This window comes from Erpetoichthys calabaricus, chromosome 13 (genome assembly GCF_900747795.2).
Source record: "Erpetoichthys calabaricus chromosome 13, fErpCal1.3, whole genome shotgun sequence".
Classification (NCBI taxonomy): Eukaryota; Metazoa; Chordata; class Cladistia; order Polypteriformes; family Polypteridae; genus Erpetoichthys; species Erpetoichthys calabaricus.
The window spans coordinates 53,914,650-53,931,535 of record NC_041406.2 but is presented as its reverse complement, the minus strand read 5'-3'; the positions used below and the strand labels follow the sequence as shown (position 1 = coordinate 53,931,535).

At 37.0% G+C, this 16,886-nt stretch overlaps 1 protein-coding gene across 1 annotated transcript in view; it reads right to left on the bottom strand.

Annotated features, from left to right (window-relative positions):
• Window positions 1-843: 843 nt before the first annotated feature.
• igf2bp3 (insulin-like growth factor 2 mRNA binding protein 3) overlaps window positions 844-16,886 on the bottom strand; it is a 78,184-nt gene continuing 62,141 nt past the window's right edge. The window contains exons 10-15 of the mRNA XM_028818282.2: window positions 16,100-16,228; window positions 14,499-14,618; window positions 12,929-13,003; window positions 11,019-11,150; window positions 5,353-5,466; window positions 844-3,244 (exon numbers count right to left, since the gene is read on the bottom strand). Coding sequence (XP_028674115.2) covers window positions 3,146-3,244; window positions 5,353-5,466; window positions 11,019-11,150; window positions 12,929-13,003; window positions 14,499-14,618; window positions 16,100-16,228 — 669 coding nt within the window. The 3' untranslated portion in view covers window positions 844-3,145. The remainder of the gene's footprint in view (window positions 3,245-5,352; window positions 5,467-11,018; window positions 11,151-12,928; window positions 13,004-14,498; window positions 14,619-16,099; window positions 16,229-16,886) is intronic.

The following is a 16,886-nucleotide window of genomic DNA, read 5'->3' as shown; positions in this document are numbered from 1 at the left end:
ACCAGAGTTTTGAGTCACAGGAGGCTGAGGGCAGCACATGAAAATGACAGGCATGTTCACAGTATAATCCATCCCACCGCTGCCACCAAGGGAATTTAAAACACACCCTTGCATAGCTCTGTTGATCCCATTTCTAATGATTCATTAAGAACTTTCTTCACAATCCCAACAAACTCCTGAAAAAGCACTTCAATTTCATTTTGTAAATTATACTTCTGGGGTGTTTATGGGGGCGAGCACAGTTAAAAATAATGCATGTAATATTTTTATTCCAAATTGATTTTGTGCTTGTGTAAGTGTGTTCGAGTAGACTGCTTGTTCACAGTATCACTAGCCTTCATCCTCTCTCATGTGCTCACGCCAAAGCAACATGAGCAGTGTGATAGTGACATTTGATCACAGAAGGGGTGTCCTCCCCCTAAAAGCTCAGCATAAAAAAGGTACTCTGAGGTACACTAACAAATATTGCCTGTACGCTTCAGCAGTGGTCTTCCAGTTCCAACTTAATCAGGAGAACATGCAGCAGACAGCATTGAAATGTAAAACTGGACATTGACACTTCAAAATTGCACTCAAAGCAGTACTTACAAATCAAGTCCTTCAGTTTTGACTCTTGAGAATGCCACATTTGATCAGAATCAGACTAGCATTGTGCATAAAGAGGAGTGGTCGCTGAAGCCATTTTACAGGTATGTAAAAATACCACTATTGCTTTTGATTGACTTGGATTTATTGCAACATACAAAACTTTGAAATATGGCTGTGTCCCACCAGTGGGACACTTGGTCCACAAGTTAATAATATAACACAAGGACCACAACTATAAAAACAAAAGAAACCAGCTTTCATTGTGTTGGATTTGTCTTTATTTTACTCGGAGGCATTTGACAAGTGGAGCTGCATGAGGGGCACAGTCTAGGTTGAAAACTATCCAAGCTTTGCTGTCCAAACTTAATTACAGTATTTTTCCAACAAATATTCCAATCAGTCACGTTATTTGAAGAGGGGAAAAAAAAAAAAAACCTGATTTCCTCTTATATTCTAGTAATGTCCATTTCAAATAAAAAGCAGATAAGTACAGCACCTATATGACCAGAAAGTAAAGGGGATGGAAACAAAAAGGCAGATATTACAGGGGGAAAAAAAGGCCTGTCACAGCCTTAAACAATTCAGAAGTTCATTGACCTTTTAATAAAACTAAGCAAGAAAAAAGCCATTTGTCTAAACTATGAAGACTGCCTTCTCTGGCAGTTTATTTTTTTGCTAAAGTTATACACCAGAATTCAAATCATTCAGTAAAATATAAAATGCAGGTAAAAAAACTAAATGGTCTAATTTGCATACCGTTTTTGGGTAGATGGGGAGAAAAACTAAGTTCTAACAAGTAGAAATGCCTGTATTATGTTTAAGAGGTAGATAAAAAAATGGTTTTGCAAAATTGTGCCCCTTAAAAATCAGTGCAGCACGAGAATTCCTAAGTCATGCACAAAATAGTCAAAAACAATGAAACCAAATAAGGTTTAGGAGGTAATTGCACGGCTCTGCAAAAAAAAAAAAAAAAACCCAAAACCAAACCCGAGGCAGTCTGTCTGCACAAGTCCTGCATGATCACAATTTGAAAACTGAGGTAGACTGACGCTTTTACTGTAAAAGCATGAACTCATAACTTATGAACGTTACCACAATCAAATTTACATTTGAGAAAGCCCAGCAAATGGGAACAGGGATGCTGATGGACATACAAGGACATTTGCTCCTAGTTTCTTCCCAGATGGGCCGGTAGTATTTTGTTTGCATGTGTGCATTAAGCCTGTTTTATCTAAAATTAAATTCTGCAAACTCGATGTACTTCTGGGACACCACAACTACAAGTTAATCTCCCCCCCCCCCCCCTCCCCAAACCCATTAAGTTACTGATAACCAAAATCATATCTGAGGAGATAATCCGTCTGACAAGCCCATTTACAAGTGTGGTGCTGGTCAACAGGTTTATTTCATAAACTGAGCATGAAGCTTGCTCTTTGGATCTCACCGCAAGGTCCATGTGGGCTGTGAAGAACACTTTGACAACAGCAATAGCCAATTAGAGTCCACACCTTCTTTATCTATGTGCACAAGAGGTTGAATAAACTTTTAAAGGTTCTTTCCATCACTGTTTTCTGCATTCTCCTCCCACCCCCCTCCCTAAAAAGTACCTTGAAACCTTAAAATCTTCCCTCAACAAAATGGATAAATGGCATTGCTTCTGTTAGTTATGTCGGCATTACTCGGTAACTATGAAAGGTTTTTGTGGTCTCTTCACTTGATGGTGCTGAAGACCTCAGGAAATCTGAGGCAATATCAGTAATACTCAGCCATCAGCAAAGAGCACTGCAACTATTCAGTTTTTGCTGCATACTATAGTTGAAGGCACTTACTGATGGGTGAATACATTTTTACATTTTTTCTTTTATTAAAAAAATAAAATGCTCAAGAATTAGCTTTATAAAGTATACAAAATACCAAAAAAATCTTTTCGCTGAGGTACTAAAGGCCTGAGGTAGTTTAGTAAAATGCATAATAAATTTCATTTCCTGGCCAACACCATTCAACACTTCCCTTTAAGTTTTTATGGCAGTGTCTCCTATAAAATGTATCCAGATTTATAAAATGCCACTAACTACTTGGATGAGCCAAGTCTCTGCTTTTCTCGAGTAATTTCCCGCATTAAAAGAGACCTTTTCATTCCCACTCCAAACCTGTTAAATCTTCCGAAGCAAGCAGATCATGCAAAGCAACGCCTTCTAATGTGCGGGGAAAAACTTTCACAAGAGAAAGCTTCATTAACCCAAATAAATGAAGATGGGAATTATAAAAAAAACAAAACAAAAAACAAACAAAACAAAAAACACACCAGCAGGGCTGACAAATGAGCATAGAATATAAACAAGGGAAGTGATGGGGGTCCAACAGTTCTTAAAGCTGGATTTCAAAAAAAAAAAAAAAAAATTAAAACAAAGCTGATGGTCCTTGACAGGAGAGCAAGTTTGTCATTCAATTAGGACAAGAGTGTGTGCTGCTCCCTGCTAGCAACAGTCCAACTCTTTGGTCTGGCATCTGCCTCCGTCTTGGGCCGGGGTCCTCAGTTTTCCTAACTTTGCAGTGTTTATTTTCTCCTTGGTTGAGGTTGCCCACTCGGGGGGGCTTTCTGCTGCTGTTGCCTCTTCACTTGCAATAAGATTTCCTGTATTTTTCGTTGTGCAAGCTGAAATAAAATTAGAACCTTATTACACTGGCAACAACAGTTCGGACATTTACCAATTTAAATTGATTGAGGATTGGGGTTCCTGGGCGAATTGTCAAAATTCTAGAAAATGAAAGGCCAGATTGAGGAGGAAGAGCTGTAAGGAGATCAAACAGATTGATGAGAGCTGCTACTGGTCTTGGGTGGAAAGGAACGTTGGGATGATAGTGATATATTACAGGGTTTAACATCTGACTTTAGGTGGTGAGTAAAACAAAACAAGAGGAAGGAATAGTATAGTAAAGTCAAGCCTCAGGTCTAAAAATGTGAGATGGCCAGTATCAAAAAAACTACTACTTAGCTGAATTATCACCACTGTATGAAACAATGAGTGAGGCAATATCTTGCTGAATGCAGTGGGGCAACTCAGCTTTGGGTTGGCCACAAAAGCAGGAAAAAAAAAATTGCAAACAGTTTATTGGTGACCAAGTTGCCTGTATCTGTGTGGGTCCGAGCATCCTTTTCAATGGTATCTCATTTAGGATTGGTTTGTACTTTACACAGAAGGTACCATGACCCTACAATGCAATACAGCAAGTCTTAAAATTAAATGGGTAAAGGTGCATGCAAATACTCAGCCAGGAACAATTAAAATTTGTACATATGAATGTGTAATTTAAGATTTTTAGCAGAGTACAGTAAAATTCTTACTTGCATGGACTAATCAATATCATTCTCGGAGCCAAGATGTGTATAACCACCTTACCTTAAAACAATCTTCCATATCTTAAAATCTCAGAACAAATGTTTACAAGACTACCATCTTTTTCTATAGTTTTTAAAAAAAAAAAAAAGATTTCATTTACCTCTAAAAATGAACAGTGCAATGCAGCACACATAATGGAATGAAGAGGATAAACCAAGTAGGTAGAGGGATGAAAGTATGCGATTCATAGATGCAATGTACTGCTCTCTTTTGTTAGCATTATTATGATAAAGGAATGAGTATTTTTAAATCTCATTCAGGTACACCAACATAACCAAAAGATCAGAATTTTTCAGTAAAAAAAAAAAAATTTGCGTTAAGGGTCAAGTTTATTATTTTTCAAGTCAGTTATTTCTTCATAAACATGGTATACAGTATATGCATTTGTAACATGATTTTAGGTTACAAAGTGTTTTCTATACATTTAAAATATACCTATTCCTGGCATTTTATAATAGATTACAGGGCACAAATCAACTGAAAGCCTAAAAACTTAACCAAGTACATTTTCCAAGCCAATAAAGGTGTTGGACAATGATCTACATCCTGACATACGTGCACACACACAGTAAAACAGCAAGTACGTCATTTTTGAACAAGGACGTCAATACAATGAGATTCAGCCATCTTAGATGATCAGCTGTGTGCACTTGCTCACCATTTGCCTTGGTTCCACCAACACATTTCACCATCAGGTTTGTAGTTTCCTCAAAAGAGGGAGGGGGAAAAAAAACCCATAATAAAGCTGTTCATGCAACTTTTTGTAAGAGCTCCTCCCAGTAAGAGTACTGGTATCACAAAAGCAAACAATTTTGCTACTTCAAAAGAGGATTTGGTAAGTTTTTAGGCTTTGATTTTCTGGTGGTGCCTTGTGCCCCATAACCAGTCCTAGCATCTTATAACAGCCTAATTTTAACTAATAGAAAACTTTAGGTTTCTAATTTTGCATAAATACATATATACCATGTTCGGTATTTTTCAAGTCAGTTTTCTCCCCACAAACATCCTTTAATGGCTGTGAACTAGGGTGTCTGGCAATTACCCTTCATTATCTCTACTGCTTAAAAATCTTCCCAGCCCAGGGCAAATCAGATCAATTAGTAAATAGAAGTCCTGTGTAAAGCTAAGGTGCATCACGATGTAAATTAAAGTCAGTCCCCAAAGAGACTTTTGTACCTCTGATACATTTTTAAAAAAATAAAACTTTACTGTTTTAAGGAGCCATTATAAATGTTTAGTACAAAAATCACTATTGTGTAAGCATGGATAATCTGTATGGAGTACAGCTGGCTTCAGAGAAGCTACCTTTGGGGCATTCGTTGTGTAAGTCTATAAAAGTGAAGGAATAGAGAAGTGTTCTTACCTGACTTGCATAGAAATGTCCAGTTATTTTTACTATCACTTGGTCATTTTCATCTGGTGTCTGGTCTCTTGGCACTACTACTTCTGCACTGGTTAGATTTTGCAGTTCATTCACCTATTAATACAAAAACGCAGCAACCTGAGCAGACTTGACTAAAAATGTAGCCATTGTTGTGCCCACTGCTAACATATTATGCATATTCCAAGTGTGCTTGAACACTACAGAGGACAAAAAACTTAGTTTTTTCTTCCTGATGTGGTCAAGTTCTCTTCAAGAAGTTCTTATGGAGTAACAAAATGACAATCTTGTGTCTACCTTGAAAAATAGTGATTATGCAGCAACAACCAGGTACATCTCCAAACCCAGCTATCTTTTGGGGCCCTCAGAATACATGCGGCTTCCTTTAAACAAATAAGTGTACTTTCCATTTTCTGAATATGTTAACATATCAGGTTATATAACAAAGCTTGAACACAAAGATTCCTTGTGAACCAAACATCCAAATGTTGATAAACACTCAAGATTCCTTAATTCCTGAAGTTGTTCAGTAGAAAATGTAGCTGAAGGATACCTAGTACATTAATATGGTACAAAAGGTGTAGTACATTACAATATAGTTAAGCATTGTGATTGTGCACTTTCTACAAAGCAAAACCCACCACCAATAATTACCAGTATGTTGAACACACAAATGTCCTGGCTTTCCAACAGAAGAATCTGACGAATTTTCCCTAAATTACTGAAAAAGTTGCCAAGGTGGGAATGAAGACAGCAAGTATCTTGCACTTTGCCATGCACTTTAATATAGTTTAGTACTATTAGTCCGAAACAAAATTCAAATTTAAAAAATCTGCATGCAGGCCAAGTGCCAAGATTCTTGTTCTCCCAACATGACCACTAGGCCATATTGTCAGTGACTTGAGAGATAAACAAGGCAACTTTAAATAGAAAATTGGTTTATTCTGGGAATCTAAAGTGGATGGACAAGGGTGGTGTCACAGCTACACCCTAAATACAAAAAGTATTCTATAGATGGCAGTGTTTTTTTTCCATCACTGCAGAGGAGATCAAGTTTATTTGGTATAATTTAGAAGCAGGATTTCACTTTTTTTTTTTTTTTTTTTAAATAAAAAACAATCTGCACAGATATTCAATGTACAATCCATTGAAATGGATGTTCACCCTTGTTCACAAAAATACTAAAACATTTTTGCTCATGAGCCCTTAACACTGCAGAACAGCATCAATGATCGCAATACATTCATTACTAGTGCAGTATAGTTAAAAAGGCACAGTCCAACAAAAAAAATAGATTTCTCAATCTGTTACTTACCCAACCTGTTCTTAGTCAGGACTGGGGTGGGGCTTGTGAGAAAGGCTGGGGAGAATATCTCCCTCAAATTTTGTTGTCCCGGATATCACAAAATTCTTTATATAAAATGGGCTACAATGGAGACCCAGCCTGAACTGCAAAGGCATCTAAACGTCCATAACATTTACTTGTGTTACATAATTTGCATATTGGGTGTCTAGTCATATGCTCATAAATGCCCAACACACGCTTTTTGGCTGCATGACAGAAGCACAGACTCGCTTCTCCCCCTCAGTTGTTGGTTAAGCCACAACTACAATACTTCCATATTCTTCAGCAGTTTATGAAACGGCTACAGTGCTATAAACCTCCTGCTTGCTGTTACGAACAAATTGCTAACATACTTTTCAATGGATAATGTTTTCATTTGCTATTAACTTTTTAATTGAAAATGTGCACCTCCCTGGTACTCCTCTGCAGTGTTGATATCACACAAACACGAGGTTAGTCAATGAATGAGCCATAACTTATTGTTCCAGTAAATGCTTTCTTCTCTCATGCAAAAGTGGTTTAACAATGTTATAGCGAAATTACACCTAAGAGCGCATGACGACTGGATGCCTGACATTTAGATTATGAGAAGTAATTGGAGTGAGAAAAGATGATCCACTGTGGTAACCCCTAACGGGAAAAGCCAAAACAAGAATTTGAGTCCCAGAATGGATGTTGATATGGTTTGCTGTCAGAGACAACAGCAATGCAAATTGCTTCAGAAATTGTAATCTATTCTCCATGAGAGCACGAGATTAAAATACATTTGACCACCTCTACAAACACTATGGAGGTAAGTAACAAAAATAATATTCCTTTAAGGAAACTAAACAGTATACAAAATTCCTATGAATGCAGAAAGCAAACATTTAACCCATTAAAGCAGATCAAAAAAAAAAAAAAAAAAATTGATTATATCAGCAGTCAATAAATGTGGTTATCTGTTCTAAAAATAAAGTAGAAGATTCTCCATTTATAAAATGTAGGTAGATAACCTTATAGCTCTGTACTAATCATACACACATTATATATATATATATATATATATATATATATATATATATATATATATATATATATATATATATATATATATATATATAAATAAATTCACTAAGCCGCCAGCGAGCAAGACACCCATGGAGCACGCAGGGCGGAGCTACGCCCACCACCTCTATGACAATTGGATACAACGACAACTCAGAGCTACGCCCACCAACTCTGACGCAGCAACTCCCAAAACACAGCGTCATTGGATACGATGACAACTTGCAGAGCCACACCCCACCAACTCGGACGCAGCAACTCACAAAACAGGGCGTCATTCGGGTTCGTCTCTGCTACACTCCACTTGCACCTCTGAGTCACGTTGACTTTTCATTATTCTTTTCGGTTACGACGCATGACCGCGTCCACCATCGCAAACTGTTTTACACACCATGGTCTTAGAGTTGGTGGGCAGGTCTCCGTGAGTTGCTCTTGCGACTGGGCACATGACCAGGTAGTGTGTATGCTTCGAGTGCGAAGGTGGACGCAACAGGACCATCTAAGAAAAATCACAGATGTGAATCGCCGAATGAGCGTGCGATGGAGGTCCTCCAATTGTCAGTCACGGACAATTGTATGTTACCCTCTCCAGAGTTCCATCTTTTCATTCACCTACAGTCGTATCCTCAAACCCACCCCATTTGGACAACTGTCTTTCAGGAAGTGTTCACCCATCAATACATAATTATGTGGCGTTTGGCTAGTATCTATATAATTCACTAAGTCCATGGCAAGCAAGACGCATGCAAGAGAGCCCCGCCCACCAACAATTCACTAAGCAGCCGACCATGGCATGCAAGACAGAGACCATGGGATATGCACAACAGAGCCCCGCCTGCCAACTGTAACCCTCCTCCCATGTCATGGGAGCCCCGCCCACCAACTAACCCTCCCGTGTCATGGGAGCCCCGCCCACTAACTCTAACACTCCTCCCATGTCCATTACCTTCACATTGGTTTTCCTTTTATTTCTGATCCTGTTCAACAACTATATGGCAACATCGACTTCTCAACTGACTCCGGAACAACTCCATACGCGAGCTATATTAAGCGTCACCAACGAAGGCTCGCTACACCTTAATGAACAAGTACTGAAACTTATCCCTACCGACGAAGTACTTTCACCAGCATTCACAAATGATCCAACAGATCAAGTTTCATTCCCCGAAGAATTTAACAGTCTTGCTCCCACTGGCATGCCTCCGCATAAACTCAGAATTAAAATAGGTTCAGTCTTCATGCTTCTCAGAAATCTCATGTCAGCAAGAAGTCTCTGATGGCACTAGACTGACTGTTACCAGCATTCACCGCAATGTACTGGAGTGTAAAACTAATCGCAGCTCCTACCTCACAAACTGTCCTTATTCCCCGGATATCCCTGACCCCATCAGATTCAAATTTGCCTTTTACACGCAGACAATTTCCTGTTAGATTGGCCTTTGCAATGACAATAAGGCACAGGGACAAACTTTCAAAACGATATGCCTGTATCTGCCAAAACCAGTTTTCAGTCACAGACAATTGTATGTTGCTCTCTCCAGAGTTCCATCTTTTCAGTTGTATCCTCAAACCCACCCCATTTGGACAACAGTCATTCAGGAAGTGTTCACCCATCAATAAATTATGCGCAGTATGCTACAGCACGGGTTGGCTAGTATGGAAGATGGAAAAAAAAAAAAAAAAAAAAGTTCAATACAGAAACATGCCACATAAAAGGTGGTTGAAATTTAACAAAAGGTATGCCAAGAATAGAAAAATTCAAAATGAAAAACCTAAAAATTGGCTTGAAATTAGTAACGTATCTCAAACAAAATCTTGCCTTGAATGAAGTTTCTCAAGTCTTAAGATGGGAGAATGAAAAAAATAAGCCAACTATCCAGAATGACTTAGAAGCACCTTTTACGTTCCTCTGAAACAAGGGTGATGCCAAAAGGAAGACCTGAGCAGAGACTAGGATAGGGACAAGGAAAGGCATGAATACCAGAGAAGTGAAAAGTACTGAGCACCAAAAACCCAAAACAAAACTGAAGTTCAAAGAGCAAATAAAGGTTCTTATGCAGTCTGTCTTGTTTGAACTACTAAAGGCATTTGCTTTGTTTTTTCAAGTGAATCCAGTACACAAAGCTCGACAGACACTTCCTAGTTCAGGGTGGCAAGTCATACAAGACACTAATGATGTGGACTATGGATCATGTAATGCAGAACTGGACCTTGAGATGTATTGCTTCCTAAATCAACTTCTCAATTTATGCTGGTTTTCTTCAGCAAAATCAATTCCACTTTATTTTCCACTCCGCTTACCCTGATGAGGGTGGCGGTAGCAACATGCCAAGCTGGACAGACCAAGACAACCTATCCTCGGCATCTTCTTTCAAATCCTCCTGGGGAATTCTAGATGATTCCCAGGCCAGATGGGATAAACAGGAGAATCCCTCCAACACATCCTAGGTATTCTCCCAGAGGCCCAAGCACTCAATTTAGCCCTACAAAAACAAATATGCACAATGCAGCAAAAGTTGAATAAAAAAAAAAAAATTTGAGTGGGAGACATAGTACTGGACCTGTAACAGCTCATTTAGTTCATACACTAGTATAGATCACTTGATAACTTGGAATGGGGCAGCCTATTTATTGAACACAAAAATGGTTTGAAGCAATCTTCAGAATACTGGCTGTATCTCCTTATGGAAATCATTGCCACTACTTGAAAGAAAAAACTCAAACTTTCCTTGCATGGGACAGACCTGTCCACTAAACAAAATGCACAGTGCTATGTACGAAAAAGTGTTCTACTGTATATTGCACTAATCTCCCCATAAGGTTTAAAAAAAAAAACCTCCAATTTAACTGGATTATTTTTGCAAAAGCAGGATAGGTATTCCAAGGGTGTTATTAGCAGATACCAAAACCTTTCCCATTTTTGAATTGGTTTGACTGTGCAAGGCTCAGAATATGATAGTCATGCATTCCAGGTATAGGGATGAGCTCTGGTGTCAAAGAAATAATGCACTAAAAACAAATAACTGGATACTCCTGATGGAGTGTTCATTCCTGTGAAAACATGGATGTTCTGGAATGTGTTTATGCTTTACCATATGGCACATCTTTCTTGATAAAAAGCATTTTATTCCAAATAATTCAATACCACTATTCAAACAGATGATAAAGCTTCCTGGTAAAACAATGAAAATCGAGTACTTAAAATTTTTTAAAAGCTCACAATGTAGACAGCCATTATACACATCATAACACTTACAGTTTTTCCTCCTTTGCCAATAACTCTTCCAGCTGCATAAGATGGTACTTTTATATGTGCTTCCAGTTTTACTTCTTCTTTGGGTCCAAAGAAATTCTCCTCTTTCAATTTTCCAAATATTCTCCCTTGAGCCTTGAGTAACAATGTAAAGCTAGTGAAACATATGTCCATACTTATCCCAGTACCATTATAAAAAAACCAAAAAACAGAAGGTGGGGGACAGAGTGTATTAAGCCAATGTTTATGCCTACAAATAGTAGGGAAAGGGTTTGAGAGCAACATTGGTAATACACACCCCACTTAAAGGTTAAACTTAATTGTAGACTGATCCTTTAGCTCCACTCTACAGTAAGTGATATTCAAGAAAGATTTACTAGCTCCTGGCATTTATTTATATTTTTATATACATACTATTTTTTTTTTTTTTTTTTTAATATATATATATATATATATATATATATATATATATATATATATATATATATATATAATAATAATCACACACAAAAGGCATAGGTCTTTTTCACTTTTGACATGGTGCTACTTCTCCAATGAAATTAATCAGGAAACCAACAAAGTGTGAGGAGATGTCTAGATGTCACAACAACTTCTAAATTTCCCCTAATCTAACTTTCTGGAACATACTGACTGGCAAAAGAAAAGGTAATACCAGAAATAAACTGCCAAAAATTATCTAAAATTGATGTATTCTGCACACAAGCTACCCCTGAATTACAAAAGTGATGGAAAAGAAAGCTGGAGGAATTTTTTATATATAAATAAAAAAAAAAGTGTACCTAACAATATTTTGTTCATAGTAAAATATTGCCTGAGTCCCTCAGCTGCAATTCAAAGTAGTTTTGAGACATTTCAGTGGCCTCACCATTGCAAGCAAATAATCAGGGTGGTCAGCAAAACAAAAAGCTCTTATCAAGTCCAACATGATAAAACATTTCCTAATTTCAAGATATTCGATGAAGTGAAAAATGTTGCCAAACAGAATAGTTTAAAATGCGACTGCAGTAAAATGCAAGAGACAGTAAAATCTAGTAAAAAATGCATTGACGATGTATTTAAAAATGGTTTTGGACAACACTGCTATTTAGTGAAATTAAAGAAAATTTGAAGAATGGATAAGTTACTTTAACTTGGGAAAGGCCATTATACTCTAGGAAAATATACAGTTACGTACCTGAAAGTTTAAAATTTAGATTTGTTTAGCAAACCAAATAACTGGTCTAGAAGTAGCTTGGGCAACTTATTTTACGCTTTTCAGGGTATACCTCTAATTTGTTCATGCATACAGTACATTCTCATTTAATGTAATTTAATAATTCATATACATCTCAAAGAAGTACTCAACCAAACACTCCCATAATACTACTGTCTTGAAGATACAACTCTTGACCAATAATGAGGGGGAGAAGGCAGATCTTCAATTCAAAAAAGCACAGTATTCTGGGAATGCGTTTCCTTTTTAGGATTTCTCCAGAAGATTTAATACTTCAAAATTAAAAAAAACATTTTTAGCATACGACAGAAACATGTGGATTAGGTGACCCAAGTAGCAGGTGGTCTCCAGGTCATTTCACATTTGCTGCTGTACAGCATCGGTCACATTTGGGTTCATATCAAATTTTGTTTTGAATGAAAATACTTTTGGGGGGGGAAAAAAAAAAAAAAAAAAATTCTCTTGGTGATCACTAGAAAAATTCATGGGGTAAAAAATTTTAGGTGGATTATCCATTAAATAAAGGAAACCTCCAAGTAACTTTCTGGCATCAGTACTTTTACTAGCATCGTCCATAGCACAAAAAAAAAGGTAACAGCTTTTTTTTTGCTGGGTTCATTTTAACCCCCAGAAAAATGATACGGTACTTGTTTAAACAGGCATATTACAAAATACTTGCCTTAAACTGGGCTTCTGGAGGCCCTGTAACTATCACCATTCTCTGTTTGGCATCTGGTCCTTCCGCAGGTGCAATCTGCAAGAGACAAAGTATAGTAATTATGACAAATTGGTCTTTGAGCACTTGTCTTCAGAGGAGGACTTTAAATGAAACAAGCTGTAGGTTTTACTGGTTTAACTAAAACACAGTAAAACCCTTAAGGCGTTTACAGAAGGGAAATGGAAAGGGGACGTTCATGTGCAGAGAAAAAGCATTCCCTCTGAAAACTGCAAATATTATGCAATGAACACACTGTTTATTGCATTATACTATCTCAAAGCATACTTGATTTTACTTATAAGTACATTACATTGTACTTGTAGCACTAACCATGAATATTCCAGCTTTTTGTGTGCGCTGCTAAGTTACACTGGAAGTCCAACACACATTAGGGAAGGACTTTAGCAAGCCTCCATAGGGAAGTAGTTGCCTTGAACCTCAAAATTGTTAAATGAAACCACAAAAAAAAAACAAGCCAGCAGATAACTGAAGGCAATTACTACTTCTGGTTCTAGATGTGTGTTTAGATGTAATCATTCAACATCTCACCAGCACAATGGATCTAAACCATCTGCATTTAACAATTTAAAAAAAAAAAAAAAATGTTGCATTGAAACATTTAAAATAAAATTTCTGCCTGTGACATTCCAGAAAGTCCCATTTGGCACTAGCTTTTAAAATCGTTTCAGAACACATTGCAATTTTCCTATGTACAGTATAATCACTAAATCATTTAACATTATGTCACAACTCTGGCCTACTTTTGGATGTCAAAGCTAAACTAGTATTTTTGGCTTTGTAGTAAGCCTGAAATTAAAAAAAAAAAAAAAAAAAAAAAAACACAAAAAAAAAAAACAAAACTTTCAAATCATTTAAAACACCACTGCTTAAAAAAAAATACACTACCAAGTCCAATACAATATTCCACCATGCACAAAAATGTAAAAACTGAATTTACATTTGGTAATACAACATTGCACAGATGCACAGAAAGGGTATTAAAAGTCAAAAACTATAGATTTTTGAAAACTGGTTTCCCTCTCAAATTTTAGTAAATTGAAAAATGCATGTTTGTTCAAAGAGTTTCTTTTAAACTAGAATTGCCCAATAGTGTAGCAATGTCACCTCAGGTGTTTGGTCCAATTTAATTACTGTGGCATCTACAGTTTGCACATTTGCTCTGAACAAGTTTTTTTCCCCAGAACTTTTGTGAAAAGAAAATCAGACATGTCATGCTCTTGTGGGTCAATTGCCACATCTGAATTTCCCAGATGTTGGCATAATTATATTCAGAGTACTGTATTATTCTACTAGGATAGATTCTGGATGTGAACAGAACTACATTGGTTAAGCAGATTAGGAAACTGATGGATGGGGGTGAAGGGTTGGAGACACCAATATTAACTGTCTATGCAACATTGACAAGAATATAAATAAAAGCAGTAAACTGGCTGTCACTCAGTATAAAACGGAAAATGGGGAGGGGGAAAAGAGAAAAAAAACCCCCCACACATTTAAAAAAAGAGCAAACCTTTATTGAGGCGCCTGCAAACCGGGAAAGTTGCTTGATGTGTTGTCCCTGTTTTCCAATAATGGCTCCTACTGCCAAGGCCGGAATGAACAAATGTACAGTCTCGGACTCTGGGTGCTGCTGCAGAATAGCAAGTCAGAGAGGGGAACATTTTAAAATGTGTCAATCCAGTGTTAAAGCATAAGAGTTGACCACAAATATATAAAGAGAAAAGTGGTTTTACACCTCTTTAGTACCACCTACTGAATATAACATTCCATTAAATGAAAAGGTTGAACAAATTCAACAATGTACTTCGAAATTATAAAATCGGTACATTTGCATTACCAGGTTTGGCAGTTATTGGTGATCGGTTTAAAGTGTCTGCATGTTATCATGAGATTCCCAAAACCATGGTTTAAAAAGTTGGTTTTTCAAAACTCATGAAACAAAAAAAAAAAAAAACCCACCCACAGTATCTTAGACATGTGAACCATCACTATTACTCCAAATTTCTACAGTTATTCCAAGACAGTTTGAATTTGTGAAATGACAACTGTAGTCATCAAAATTTGATAAAAATTTTAACTTATTCAACTATTTCAAAAAAAATTTATGGCAAAGAAAACCAAAGGACACCATATTTTACAAATTCCTACTCATGTGAACCGTAACCTTTTATTGTCAGAGAAACAAAATTATAGCAATGTAGTAAATGATTGAAGCCAAAGTCAAATCATACCATTAGAATTCAGCTAAAAAGATTTAAAGATTACATAACTAGACTGCCAATTTAGAGTTGCATAATTTCTTGCGGGGGAGTATTTAAAAAAATACAAAAAGGAAAACTTCCAACTTCTGCCATTTTGAAGCCAACAATCCTACTTTTACATAATCTTGCACAATAGGACTTGCTGGCAGAAAATTAGCAACAGACAAGCAGAAGCCAACATATACTATAAAAGTGGTCACATCTGGGCTAAAAGGAGGGAAGAGGATAATCAAACTTATGGCGGCATAATTTTGCCACCCTTTTACAAAAACTACCTATATCTTCCCACACATGAAATTTATAGTGCATAACAGAAGTAGTCCATTAAACCTAAATAGACAACTTAAGATAAAATTTAATGCTAGAGATGGGTAGAATTTTTAAATTACATCCGATTGTCCTACTCCACATTAGGACTTCCTTTCCAGGTTATTAAATCTGTCTTAAACAGGAATACCATTTTTCACTTTAACATCTCACAGTATATTCAGTTGAAAGCCTGCTAATGTCAGTCAAGATAATCTGCATAATTTAAACAGTTTATAATGCGATTCCACTGGTAGATTGTTTTCTGAAAGCAATGTGAGCCATGATTAAATTTAAAAGAAATACAGAACATTCCATATCCAGCTTTGTGTGTGTTTAGTACTGAATTAGTCACTTCTACAAGCTGTAAAGCACACAGTGCTAGAGAACAGAAAACCTAAACAAAACCTTCGATCCTAAAATTAAGGTCTACAAAGTTTAGATTCCCAATCTAACTGTAAACACCAGTAAAGACACACAAAGCATGAACAGTTTACAGATGCTTTAAGAGTAAATAATTTATGGGTGGAGATATTGATCTTACCCCAAATGATGTATATGGAGTAGCACCAGTAGGGGCAGCCGGAATCGTTGAAGGAGCCATTCCAGGTGAGGAGGATGGAAACAGTCCAAGGGCATTCAAGTTGAGACCCGGGATTAAATGAGCTTGAAGCTGAAACACAAGGAGTTCCTTTTGCTAACAGACTGAAATAAATAAAGTCCTTTAGTGTTAATTTGGCAAAACTTTCAGAAACAAAAACTTGTGTACAAGCTTGTGTCAAGTTTTCCCAAACTAAACATTTGTAAAAGAGCAGTTATGCTTTACAGATTTTAAACAATCATGACATGTAAAACATTTGTTCAAGAACATAGCTGAATTACAAGTATGTAGCATGTGCATACAGTTACTGATGTAAGTCTGCTTAAATTCTCTTCACATTCACAATAAAAATTCTAGAGGCAGGAGTGTAACTCCATCCCGCAGGTCTACAGGTCTTCCTCTACCTAGTTCAGAATAGCCCAGTGGCAAACCACCAAATTTTGAAACAGTCATGAAACTTTTATTACAAAAAGTGAATCTTCTAGACCACAGGTCATTTATTGGTGGACCGTGGTCCGGACCCTGTCCCGAAAGTTTTATTTAGTTTTGGTGGAGATTACATTTTTACTGGCAACTCTTTTCAGACCGCGTTTCTACACCACTACTCAGTGAAAGGGACCTCGCACATGTCGGATTGGCCAGTACCTGTTGCCTTCATGGGTTCAAGTTGGTTGGGTTTAAGCATGAAGACTGGGATTGGTCAAGGTGAAGGCAAGAATGTCAGCAAATC